The 13675-nt window shown below is 32.1% G+C and overlaps 1 protein-coding gene and 1 long non-coding RNA gene across 2 annotated transcripts; both read right to left on the reverse strand.

Annotated features, from left to right (window-relative positions):
• Positions 1–71: 71 nt before the first annotated feature.
• On the reverse strand, positions 72–13577 carry LOC126737948 (solute carrier family 2, facilitated glucose transporter member 8-like). The gene is made up of 2 exons (XM_050443070.1): positions 12551–13577; positions 72–7197 (listed from the first exon to the last, which is right to left on the reverse strand). Exons 1-2 carry the CDS (start codon positions 12606–12608, stop codon positions 5936–5938), a joined length of 1320 nt encoding a protein of 439 aa, XP_050299027.1. The 5' UTR covers positions 12609–13577; the 3' UTR covers positions 72–5935.
• Positions 7759–11366, reverse strand: LOC126737957 (uncharacterized). Its single transcript, XR_007661173.1, has 3 exons — positions 10813–11366; positions 10524–10687; positions 7759–10370 (listed from the first exon to the last, which is right to left on the reverse strand). It is a non-coding gene; the product is annotated as an uncharacterized LOC126737957 (long non-coding RNA).
• Positions 13578–13675: the final 98 nt, after the last annotated feature.

Consider the following 13675-nt stretch of genomic DNA (forward strand, 5'->3'; position numbering starts at 1 on the left):
GAATTCGACGGATCCATTGTCAGAAATTGATAAACCTCTTTGACATCTCTTTTTAATAATAATAATAATAATAATAATAAATCGTCTTTTATTAATCATGCATATACATTACACAGATTTAAATGTTTTATAGGTATATACATATAAGATTAAGGTTAAAGAATACAAATGGCGAAGTTTAGCCTTAGGCTACTCTTACACTTAACCATCCCTATTCTAAATCAAAAAAGAAGTGAAAAGTAAACATAATTCATAATGACACTAAGTATTTTGTAAATTTAACAAATAAGTTTTAAACTGAGACCTAAAGCCGTTTAAACTAATATCTCTTAAATAGGGATCTAAGGAGTTATATAAAGATACTGCATTATAGGCAAAACCTCTTTGAAAGAGTGCTGAATGATGTTGTGGCATAGTAAAGTGATTTCCATAACGAAGTTCACGGTTATGAATAAATGTTCGAAATACTAACTTTTCCCTCAAATATACAGGAATATTTGATATTAACAACCTCATTAGAAAAGTAGCAAAATGATGCTTTACCACACCCGACACATTTAACCAATTTAATTGTTTAAATTCTGCTGAGACATGATCATATCTCCTCAGACCAAATATGAAGCGACAACAGTTATTTTGCACAACTTGCAATCTATTTTTTGTCACTAAATATAAACAGAGGTAGTACACTATATTACAATAATAAAAAATTGGCAAAACCAGAGATTCACAGAGTTTTTTCCTAATATTAAAGTCTAAGATAAATCTGTTGGCATAGAGAACTTTCATTTTTACATAACTTTTTTGAAGTAACTTATTCACATGATCTCTGAACCTTAAATCAGTATCAATGATAAGCCCTAAGTTCTTCGCATTTTTAGAAAATCCCAAAGTTGTGTCGCCCAGTTTCTTACATGGTGAAAATTAGACTAAAAAAGAACAAGAAGTCATGGTTAACTAGGGGACTTAAAACTTCATGTAGAAATTTGAGATCCCTTCATACATTAAGAAAGTTCACGAATTGCCCGGCTTTTCATCAATATTTTAACTCTTATATAGGTCTTTGTATCGGCGACTAATAAAATTCGCCAAAAGATCCTTCTACTCAAATTGCCTAAATAAGGCCACAAACAGGTCTAAAGAATGCTGGAAGATTGTTAATGATAAATATTGACTATAAATATTAACTATAAAGATTTGGGTTTCCCAACAACAGATCCACTTACTTATTTATCAAGCACCAGTATTCAAGGATCATTTTTCTTTATACCTATACAGACTTGGTTGAGCTTAAGGAGGTATTAACTTCTATAAAAAATAAAAACTCAGCCGGGGAGGATGGCCTATCTGTCAAAATACTCCTGAACATGCCGGCCATCTTTCTGAGTGTCCTTGTTGAAGCTATAAATGCATCATGGGTTATGGGTTATGGGCACCTTTCCTGCTTGCCTAAAATCTGCTAAGGTTATCCCAATTCATAAGACGGGCTCAACCATCAAACTTTAGACCAATATCCCTTCTGTCCACACTTTCAAAGATTATTGAAAAATTGGTCTTATTTAAAATCAAAAATTATTCTTCGTGGATCTCAGTTTGGCTTTCAAGAAAATAAAAACACAAATGACGCAATGTTTAACTTTATGAGCGATGTCTACTGTCAGATTAACGGTGGTGGAGTTTCCGCTGCTGTGTTTTGTGACTTGTCGAAAGCCTTCGACTGCGTCAGTCACGAGGTTCTGTTGCGGAAGCTCCTCCACTATGGTTTTGGGGGCTTGGCGGCGAGTTGGTTTTATTCGTATCTAAAGGGTCGTCGTCAGAGAGTGTGTGTGGGGTCGGAGTATGTGCCTGGGGAGTACCTCAGGGGTTGGTACTGGGACCAATAATTTTTCTCCTATATATTAATGACCTCATCCGACTTAATATCCAGGGAAAATTCACGCTCTTTGCTGACGACACCACCGTTCTCTGGCATGGGTATGATATCGACTCTTTGAGAATAGCCATGTTAGCTGATCTTCAACTTATACAGTGTGGCCCATTTGTTTTCGGGTCACCCTGATAAAATGTTTATTTTTGGTGCGATTTTGCTCGGGTTTTTTTTAAACGTTAGGTCCAAAAAAACTGCATCATTATAATAAAAAAAAATTCTGCCATGCAAATTCCAAGGCCTATTAATGTCAGTTTTTAAGGGCCAAATTTTAATTTTTTTAGCAAAAAATTGTGCACACCACTGAATTCGGCATCCCCCAAAACGGCCTTATACCAAATTTCACCAAAAAATATTAAGTAATAACAATTTTATAACAAAAAATAAAAAGGGAAATTATGCATTTATTTACATTTAAAAATGTGTAGATAGCCATGAAAAAAACAAATTGAACAAAGATAATACAAGCAAATAACAATGCCAAACTAAATACAAATAAAAACAAACAATAAACTAACAAAAATAAATACAAATAAAATAAAAACAACAAACAAAAAAATTAACCGCTACTAAATTTTTGAAATTTCTACTAATCCACCATTGTTTTCTATGCATTTTACACTCCTTTTGCCTACATTTAAAATAACTTTACGGACTTGCTCTGGAGTAATTTCTGAAGAAACCTGGATTATTCTGACTTGTAGATCTTCTAAATTTTGAGGTCTTGATTTGTACACTTTTTCTTTAAGTAAGCCCCAGAGAAAAAAATCGAGTGGCGTTAAGTCAGGGGATCTTGGTGGCCACTCAACGAAAGGACTGTTTCGTCCTATCCAACAGTTTTCAAAATATTGATTTAACCAGTCTCTTACTAAACGAGCATTATGGACAGGACAATCATCTAATTGAAATTAAGGTGATATCTTAAGGGTAAATCTTCTAATGCGTTCGAAAATTCATTCTCAAGAAAATTCAATTGTATTCAAATTACCATTAAAGAAAAAAGGGCCAATAATTTTGTCGCTTAGTATTCCACACCAAACGTTAATTTTTTGCGAATACTGTCTCCTTGCATTTATTATAAATTCTGGATTCTGCACGGACCAGTGGCGGCAATTTTGACCGGAGACTACGCCATTTGTGGTAAAAGTGGCTTCATCGCTAAAGAGGATTTCATCTAGAAAGTTTCTATTGTTTAAATATTCTCCCTGAGGCCAATAGCAAAACTCTAATCTTCTTGCCTGGTCACCATCCTCTAAGGTGTGCAAAAATTTTGGCTTAAATGCTTTTATGTTATTTTTTTGCAAACATCTTCTTATACTTTCTCTGGGGATGTTAAGGACCAAACTAGCCGTTCTGACACTACTTCGAGGATTGCCGTTAAAATATTCCAAAATGTAATTTTCATTTTTTCTGAGCCCACGCCGTCCATTATGTCTATTTTTAAGTAGATTTTTCGAAACAGATCCTGTTTCATTGAAAATTTTATTAACACGTTACACAGTAGTAGTTAGACTTACTGGCTTATCAGGATGCCTAATATTAAATTCTCTGGCAGCTTCTCTCATCGAACGCGTGTTACCACCAACAAGACGAACAATTTCAATTTTTTCTCTTAAAGTTAAATTTTCCATGATTACTAATACTATCTAAACACGTTCTATTACCACTTAGAACAATTCTCTGAAGGACAAATTTCGTTTAAAAAAAAAGTAATTTTTTTGAAAAGCTTGAATTTCTTGAAAAATTGTTATTGTATAGTACTAAAAAAAATAGAGATTATTTAGGATATTAAAGGGTATATTTATACCAAGTTTTATGAAAATTGCATAATTTTTGGATAAATGAAAAATAAAAAACGAAAAAAAAAATTTTTCGCAATTTTTGCATTTATCTTGAACATTTTGAGGTTATGTTCAAAAGTGCCCTCTACAAAAATTATAGATTTTTATATTATTTACAACTTTGCCATTAAGCACTTTTTATTTGAGCGTCAACTTTCGCCGGATATAGCGATAGAAAAATGCTCCTGCTGTTTTTTTCAGTTTTCACCCCCGCAACTACCCCAGGTATGAATTTATTTCTTTTATGTTTCTTATGAACCCCTTTACCACATCCAGTCGTTCGTTTGCGGGTTGCAATTTTTTTGTTAAAAAGTACAGATTCCCCGGACTAATTCCAACATCTGCCTTGGTAAAGAGATCAATTTTTTATGAAGGTATAAAAATCTTTAACCACCTACCAGGGGACATTAGAGGGGCAAAATCTCTCATCAAATTTAAGTTTCTCTTGAGGAGATTTCTGAGTGGTCGAGCTTATTACTTTGTGGCTGAATATTTCAACGACAATCAGATTTTAATTAATTAAGGGAGACCTAGCTCTTTTCCTAACCTGTTTGTTTTAAATGTTTTTCTTTTTTTTATCCCTAAATGTTGAACTGTACTTAGTTAAGAAAAGTTAGATATAGTTGATTTTATTAATTAAAAAAAAAAAAAAAAAACTTTGATTCGTCATTGTAACTTGTATTTTTAAATATAATTTTAACCTTGTAACTCTGTCTCTTTAGGATTAGGTGAAGCTTTATTTATAACAATATTTTGCTCAAACAATCGAGCATATTTAAATTTGAATTTGAATTAGTAGTCAACATTTTGCAATTTTTAATTTTTAAGAGACTTTTTATGATACGATTTTTGCTACAGTTTTATCCATAATTAGTTCTGACCACAGTTTAATATATTTTTTAACTAAGATTCATTGATATTTCTTTACTCTTATAATAAGTTAATTTATTAAACGAGGGTCAACTTCCAACATCACTTAATTCATCATTAAATTCTGTATTTGTAGTTTGAGTTTTAATGGCCGTTGATAACTTCAAAAACTGAATATTCATTTATGCGGTAAAAATGGCACAACTACCGCAATTTTCATTGCAATACGCCGTGATTTTGTGAAATAAAATAGAGTTTTTTCACGTTTGAGGTTATGTGAGAAAAGTAAAATTATAGATTTTTTTATCACCTATAATTTTATTAAAAAGCATTTTTGTCTTAGGCAATTATTTTCTGCAAAAAAAACGTTTTTCATTTATGTTACCCTTGCCCCCCCACCCACCCCACACAACTTACCAGTAAGAAATTGTTTGCAAAAATCATTGTTTTCCAAAATAATACGTGTGAATAACAAACTAGTTTCATCGTTAATATCTAATCTATAACACAGTTTAATTATTTAAATTTGATATAATTATATATATGTATATTAATAAACATTTAATACAAAAATAATGTTAGTAGATTGGATTTTATAGACGAAAAAGGGTGATTTTTCAATAGAATTTCTTATGGGGGCAAATGTTTGGGGTGGGTGGGGGGTGTAAGGATTGTTTTTATGAAAAAAAATATTTTTGCAAATAATATATAAACAATATTTAATTTAATAACATTGTTATAAATATTTAGTATAAAAACAGCATTTCTAGATTTCATAAAATGAGCGAAGAACATTAATTTTCCAGAAAAATTTAAAATTAAATATTTGAGAAAACTAGTTGGCTATAGACTCACTTAGTGAGTTAGTTATTTAGAAAAGTCCTATCAAAAAATCAGAAGTAAATCTTCAGAGGTGTTAATTGCCATTCCGTACATTGTTTGGGCACTGTTAAATAATTTATTGCATTGACGTTTTATTTAAAATTTATGATCACTATAATATTTCTCCTAAGTAAAATTTATCACAAGTATGAGGAATTTGATATAACATTTGTTTATTTTCATTAAAAGGGATAGTTTGTTGTATTTTGCGATATATAACTATTTTTAATGATAAATTCTTTAGCATTTCTTTAATTTTTCTACAAAACAAAGTAGCAGTTTTTTTCAGGTAAATAATATACTTTATGTCAACAATATGTACTATTTATAATTGAAGAACTATTTACATATAAATCACTTTGTAATATAAATTATAAATAAACAATTGATTTCCTGAATTGAGCCTTATTGACATTTACATCTTCTCTGGTATTTCAGATGGTACACAAATAATAATAAAAAATATGGCAAAAATAATCACAGCTAGACATAAACAAAAAGCCGTATAGAGATAATACAGAGTCATTAATACTTGGAAGGTTTTGGTGGCCGTTAAGGCATACAAAAGGCTCAAAATGAAACAATACTGAGACATAAAAATTTTGCAACTTTTAGGAAACCACTCGTTAATTAACATCACGGGAATACTGCCTAAACTTATCGTATGCACCAATATAAATAAGTATAAAGTTATCACAGACGAGTACTGAAAATATTCAATGTTAACCCTAAAATATATCACAAGAATGTTTGCTACAAGTAAAATTAAAATAAAGCAGCTGGATGTGAGCAAAACAAGTTTCTTATTTAACATTGGAACAGTATAAGTCCCAATAACGTTACCTATAACATACAATAGGGCGTAACATATAGCGAAAACCTCTGGGTAAGGCACCTGAGACTTTTCGAAAATTATTTGAGTATAAACCAAAGTAGGCGGAGCCCCGCTGTACTGCTGACAAAACAACAAAAAAGTCAATTTAATAAAATTCACCCTTAAAGTGCCATCCTGCATAATCTTACTAAACCCCACACTCTCGGGGGGGTTCAATATACTCTGTGCCAAATTATGAACCTCTTGTTCCGGATCACTGTCGGTTTTTAAAAAGGCCAACAGCTTTTTCGCTTCAGCGGATTTCTTGGCCAGCAACAACTCTTTAGGGGTACACGGCAAAAACACCGTTAAAAACAATATAAACACCGCGATTATCACACTAAAATAAGACAATTGTCTGAAATCCACCCAGGGCCCTACGGCATACGCCAAAACAAACCCCAAAAGACCGTAAAAGTTCAAATGTTTCATCAAGGTTTGCCCTAAAGTTGCCCTGGACATCTCTGCAATATAAATCCTAATTTGCCCGACCCCATATCCGTATCCAGTTCCTATTAAGAACCTGCTCCCTAAAAGTGCGTAAATATCTTTGGCTTGCCACATTACTGTCCATCCGATCACCATCAGGACGTTTCCCATGATAATTCCGTATTTTGTGCCTGGTCCAATGGTTTTTTGGGAGAATAACGTGCCCAATGATCCACCCAGCATAAGGAAACCTGCTATCAGGGCACTTTGGTCCATGGTGATCGGTATGGGTGAAGTTGGTGTTCCGATCAGTTTTGGGTAAGTGGGTGATGGCCAACCTAACATTAGGCCGAAGGGTATACATGTGAGAGATGCTGAAATAAAAATAAAAAAAATCAATTCAAAATAATACGTTAAATATATATTTATTCGACAATTTTTTTAGTGAATTTTTGGTTTTGGTATATTTATTAACTGTAGAATTTAAGTATATTATATACGATTCTGTTTACGAAAAGGTGCATTTGAAAAATTGACTTGGGATTTACATATCTGGTTTTTATACTCGATTATACTACACATTCAATATTTGATTAAATTCTTATGAAAAATCACTGTTCTTCGTCCACATTATATTTGTATATAAATTTATAACAATATTTAATAAACAATGTTACTAAATTAAATATTAAATATACATTTTCTGCAAAAACTTCGTTTTTCATCAACACAACCCTTGCCCCCTCACCCACCCCACACATTTGACCAGTAAGAAATTCTCTTAAAAAATCACCGTTTTTAGTCCATAATATCCAATCTAATAACACTGTTTTTGTATTAAATATTTATTAATATACGTATATATAATTATATTAAATTTAAATAAATAAATTGTATTATTAGATTAGATATTAACGACGAAACCAGCTGTTTTTCATGCGCAATATTTTGGAAAACAATAATTTTTGAAAACAATTTTTTACTGGTAAGTTGTGTGGGGTGGGTGGGGGGCTAAGGGTAGGATTAATAAAAAATAATTTTTTTGCAGAAAATAATTACCTTAAAGGAAAAACTTGTTTTACATCTTAATAGGTAGATAACTTCCTTAAAATAAGCCTATAGAAACATTTTGAGAACCTGTATATTAAAAATTTAAAAAAACTAGACTAGTCCAAAGTCTTTCTTGAAGAAATGACTAAAATCCATTCACAAAAAGTCAAGTTAATAATATTCTTAGTACAGGAGTGCCTGTAAGAAACAAAATAATTTGTCTTTTATTTCCAAATAACCTATCATATATTATTATCGGTAAATACAGGGTGTTTCAGAACTATGGGATCAAACTTCTGGGGGCTGTTCAGTGCAACAGTAGAATCCATTTAAGCATAGGAACCCATGTCCGGAAATGTGTCACTACGCCACTACGGCCCTAAGACGCGTTTAAATTTAGAAAAAATATTAATTACCTAAATAGGATCTGATGCATTTATTTTTTACCTTTTGTATATGATACCATCACAACAATTGTTCAAAATGTCTTCCTCCAACCTCAATACACCGGTTTAAACGCCGCACATGATTTCGGCGGACTATACTAAAAAGAGTAACAAAAAGTCTACCTCTGATTTTACTGGAGTTTCGTAGACTAAAGACTTTACATGTCCCCACAAGAAAAAATCGAGCGACGTTAAATCGGGTGACCTAGGAGGCCAAGAAACCGCTCCACCTCTGGCAATCCAACGGTGCCTAAACCGCTGAGCCAAATACTCGCGTACTTGTACAGCAAAGTGAGCCGGCGCTCCATCATGCTGAAACTTTATAACTGAAAATAAGGAAAAACTGAAACATAAAAACTGAAAAATTATCTGAATTTTTTCTATATATATTTGCTCGTTCATGTGAAAACATTTATTTTAAATTGACTCTTAGAGCTGAAAATAAGGAAAATATTGAATTTTTTTACATTTCATTAGCTCTATCCTATTTTGTTTTTAAACATAACTATAATAAGAACTAAGCATTTTATAATAAGAACTGTCTTACTCCTCAAAATAGCCATTAACTGCGCATATCACAACTTCCTCGTTGGAAAATTTTTGAGCACTCAGTCAAAAATTTTTTCAAATTTGGAATCAAAAAATAATCCAAGTTACTTAAATCTAGTGAATAGGGTACATGAGGTGGCAATTTAAACTTTAATTCGTTGATTTTGGCCACTATAATAACATATTTGTCGGCTGGTGAATTATCTTGATGAAACAACATTTTCTTCTTAGCCAAATGTGGTCATTTTTGCTTCATTTCTTCGCTCAAATGTTGCAGTGAGTTGGCATAATACTCGCTGTTGATAGTTTTACCTTTTCCAAAAAATTAAAGCCATAACCTTGACTGCGGATGAAACAGTCTTCGCCACCAAGGAGCTTTCACCTCTGGTGAGGTGATTGTGAATATCGTGTCAGAAACCTGGAAAGATTTTTCCTCATAAACAGCAGACACACAAGAATATGCGCACTGGAAAAGGCACTGTCTAAGGTGAGACTTATAGCAATCTATCTAACCGATACACGCAATCAACCTTAAACAAGGACATTGCAGACCAAATATTTTGGGCATATGTGCTAAATGACCCTAATTATTTAGACATTTTGATAGTCTAGTAGCCATTTCCTCCACATGACATTACTATGTCAAACGTTTATCCAAAATATGATGAAGTTCACACACATCCATGACAGTTGGACAGGTCATTAGCATACATGGAATAAAATAGAGCGAAGGGTAGATCCCTGAGGAGCCCCATGCTAGCACTAAAATGTTAGACCTACAACCCTCAAATTAAACAATCTGACTTCTGTTACTTAAATAGCATTGCAGTAGTTTAATACCATTATGATCAAAGCCATAGTATTTGAGTTTATAAAGTAAAATGCCTTGTTTGAACTACCTACGCGTGAGCCCTGTTTTTGCTGCAAATGTTTTGAAATGATGTGCCACTTTATGCAACATTTCAAAAGGTGATGGGGACGCGAATGATTTTATGGTAGACGATGGTGAAGAGTTATCAAACAATGAAGAAAATTATGAACATCTCGATGACAATCCCCCTGTTGGGGCGCAAGCTAGATTAGGCGAACTGATTCATTATTTTAATAGAAACAACAGACTCTAGTAGTAAAATATGTATATAGGGTGCCCTAAAATTTATTAAAAACGTGTTTCATTTCTCTACTAAAGTTCAAAAATATACATCTACAAAATAAAAACGAAAATATTTATTTCATTTATTAACAACTTTTATTAACGAAGGATTTAAACTATAGGTACTAGATAAATTATTATAAAGATAAATAGGTCTTGCCGTTTTCTGATTGGAAGTTATTTTGGAACTGCGAGGTAAATTCAGAAAACGGTAACCCGAGGTCCTTTTCTCATTTTAATATTTCCAGCTTGGTTTTATAGTTTTGTAATTTTATATGTTCAATTTGTAGTTTCAGCTTTTCATTTTTATCGTCACTTTCACCCGTGCTTTCGACAACTTTTCTCTTTCCTACAATTGAAAAGTGGAAATTAGAAATGGATAGATGGATTGATTGGAAATGGATTTGTTATAAAATTTTGCATTTTGCTGTACTTTTTATTTCAAAAGACACATAAAACCTATATACTAGTCTATACGAGTTGATAATAACGAATGACTTACTGGCTTTCCTTGAAGTAGATGGTCCACATTCATGTCCGGTTGGGTGGACAGTCTCATTTGATCCTTACAGATTCCTTTCCAAAAATATCGAAAATCATCTTATCTATTTCCGTTAACATGCCTTTCCCACCAGTCCCTGTTTTTTTCGCGTTGTCTATTTTAAGCTAAAATGCGAAATAGTATATTATGTCACTGTGTATAATTATTTTATCTATAATGGGTTTAGGTACCTAATGTCAAAATTACTTGTAAATAAATTATGTTGATTGCTCAATAACGAAAGACTCACCATTGCAGATTTCTTCAAATTCTGCCAGACAGTATCTCTTACGTAGGTCCAATCCTTCTCTACTGAAACTAAGCATATACTTTGGGCTACTTATGGGCTATTTCCTTCCATTTCTCGACTTTGTCTTGCTTTTTAAGTCTATCCGAGAAAGCACCAAATAGAATTTCCTTGTTTTCTTTAATTTTTGTCAAAAACTGCATTTTTCTTTCGAAAATAATTTGTTTAGACGACATTTTTACTAATTCATCACGACTTGTGTACCGTTTTTAATTTACCGTACCTGGTAAATTAATTGTAACTTGTAAACTTGTAACAATTGTAGTGTTTGTGTTATAGGGCCCAGGAGTGCTTGTAAGCAACAAAATAATTTGTCTTTCAAATTTGTCTTCTTTTTTTTAAGTTTTTGGTTATGGTTTATTTATTAATTATAGAATATACGTATATCATATACGATTCTGTTTACAAAAGGGAGAACATTTCGGCATTTAAAAAAATTGACTCAAGATTTACATATCTAGTTTTTAAACTCGATTACTACACCTCAAATATTTGATTAAATTCTTCCTAAAAATCACTGCTTTTCGTCCGTAATATCTAATCTAATAGTACTGTTTTTTGTATTAAATATTTATTAATATAGATATATATATATATATATATATATATATATATATATATATAATTATATCAAATTTAAATAAGCAAACTGTGTTATTAGATTAGATATTAACGACGAAAGTAGTTCTTTATGGCTATTATTTTAGAAAACAGTTATTTTTTAAAAGAATTTCTTACTGGTAAGTTGTGTGGGGTGGGTGAGGGGGTAAGGGTAGGGTTAATAAAAAATGTTTTTTTTTGCAGAAAATAAAAATGCTTTTTAAAAAAATTTTAGATGTTATGATAAAAATTTTTAGTGTTTGTATCTGTACTTTCTCTACATAACCTTAAGGTTTTCGAGTAACACGTGAAAAACCTTTTTTTATTTCTCAAAAGCAAGGCGTATCGCTATAAAAATTGCAGTTATTGTGCCATTTTTTCCCAATCGTATATGGTCAAGGAATATTTATAAAACTAAAATGTAGAATATACGTATATACGATTTTGTTTACACAAGAAAGAAAGTGTCGGCATTTAAAAAAAATTGAAAAGTGATTTACATAGCTAGTTTTGACACTCGATTACTACACCTCCAATATGTGATAAAATTACTCCGATATCACATATGTATATGGAATACCATACACAAAGAAATCTGGAAAATAGTAGGAAACACATTGACGACGTGTATGAAACAATAATTATACCAAATAAGATATACAAAAAATTTCAAGAATATCAATTTGCCCAAAACTAAACAAGGATTTAAAAAATACAATTTATTTTAGAAAAATTGTGTGTGAAACAGTGGTGTACTTTTTTTTTAATTAAATAATATTTAGGATATACATTATTTAATAAAAAAAAAAATAGGATAAGTTCCTTATGCACGCCGTTGATATAAATTAATTTTTTCCTTTGTATCTGGCCCGGGAGAATTTCCCACATTCTCCCCCCCCCTCTCTCGGTGGGCTTGCTACTTAACGATAATGAGTTAAAAAAATATAGCAAATACTTTAAATGACTCTTAAAAGTCACTAATAAAACAAATGCAGAAAAGCCAGAAAAATACACTGTAATTTCCATAAGTACGTGTGCTAGAAAAATTGTGTTTTTTTAACAATAATTTACAAAAACTCACCGCAGACACAAGGGATGACCTGCCACACTTTACACTTGAACTTGGCCTTATCGAACATCTCCTCCTTCTACCGTAACGGCTCCTCGAAGATATAAACGGTTCCCTGCTCATGTTTTTGCATTTTCCGATGTTATCTTGAGTCAATGTTTAACTTCGCCTAATACCCCCCCAATTACCCACGTGGATTAATACGTTCGTTTAATTAAGTATTAATTTTAAAATGACTAGTTAAAAATACATTTTTTGATGCCTTATAGTGGCTGTGTTATGTATATGGTAGTACCGCTGGGGCCAGTTTATTATTAATTAAAATGACTTTCAATAAATTCATTAAAAACCCATCAATTAATACTCAAGTGAGCGTCAGAAGTGATGATCGTCTTTAATTATTCGTCAGGAGACATATTCGTTAGTGTTATTCTTACACGTGATTCTGATGATGAAATATGCGGTTTTTAATGAATGAGGTTCAAAATTGGATTTGTTGGGGGTTCCCTCATATAGTACCAGTTGGCTGCTTTCACTCGGATTACAGACAAACAAACGTGAACCGGACCGATTTATAGTATTTTCTAAGAGAAATCGCCTATTTGAACATGGTGTTGTTGAAAAAAAACTAGGGGTTCGTTTTTTTTCCGCGATTATTTAAAGTTGTTGTTCTTAGGAATGAGGCTTTTTGGAAGGACACTTAGAAAAACTGGAATAACGACTTAATTATTCAGTCCCTTCCAGGCACTTGAGACGGGCTTAAAACCGTTAAGTACCCTTAAGCCTCGCCCAAAAAATTTAAAGTAATTATTAAGTCTCTTCCAGGCATTTGAGTCACTCTGTATGTTTAAGTTTCATGCAAATAATAGAGAGTAATTGCATTGCAATAAAAAGAATATTCTTTAAAAATAATGTTCTTGGTCCAACTCTGTTCAAACACAACTTTGGGAAATATCCGCTCTGTTAGACAGTGATATCCAAGAACCATGTTCACTTCGACGATCAAAATCTCAAAAATTGTTCTCACGAATAAAAAACATATAATTGGAACGAATCCAAGTCTACTTTCGTGCCTTCCCTCGTAAAACGAACAATTCAATAAGATAACCACGACCTTGAACGTCTTGCCAAGTTTAA

The sequence above is a fragment of the Anthonomus grandis genome, chromosome 6, assembly GCF_022605725.1.
Source record: "Anthonomus grandis grandis chromosome 6, icAntGran1.3, whole genome shotgun sequence".
Lineage (NCBI taxonomy): Eukaryota > Metazoa > Arthropoda > Insecta > Coleoptera > Curculionidae > Anthonomus > Anthonomus grandis.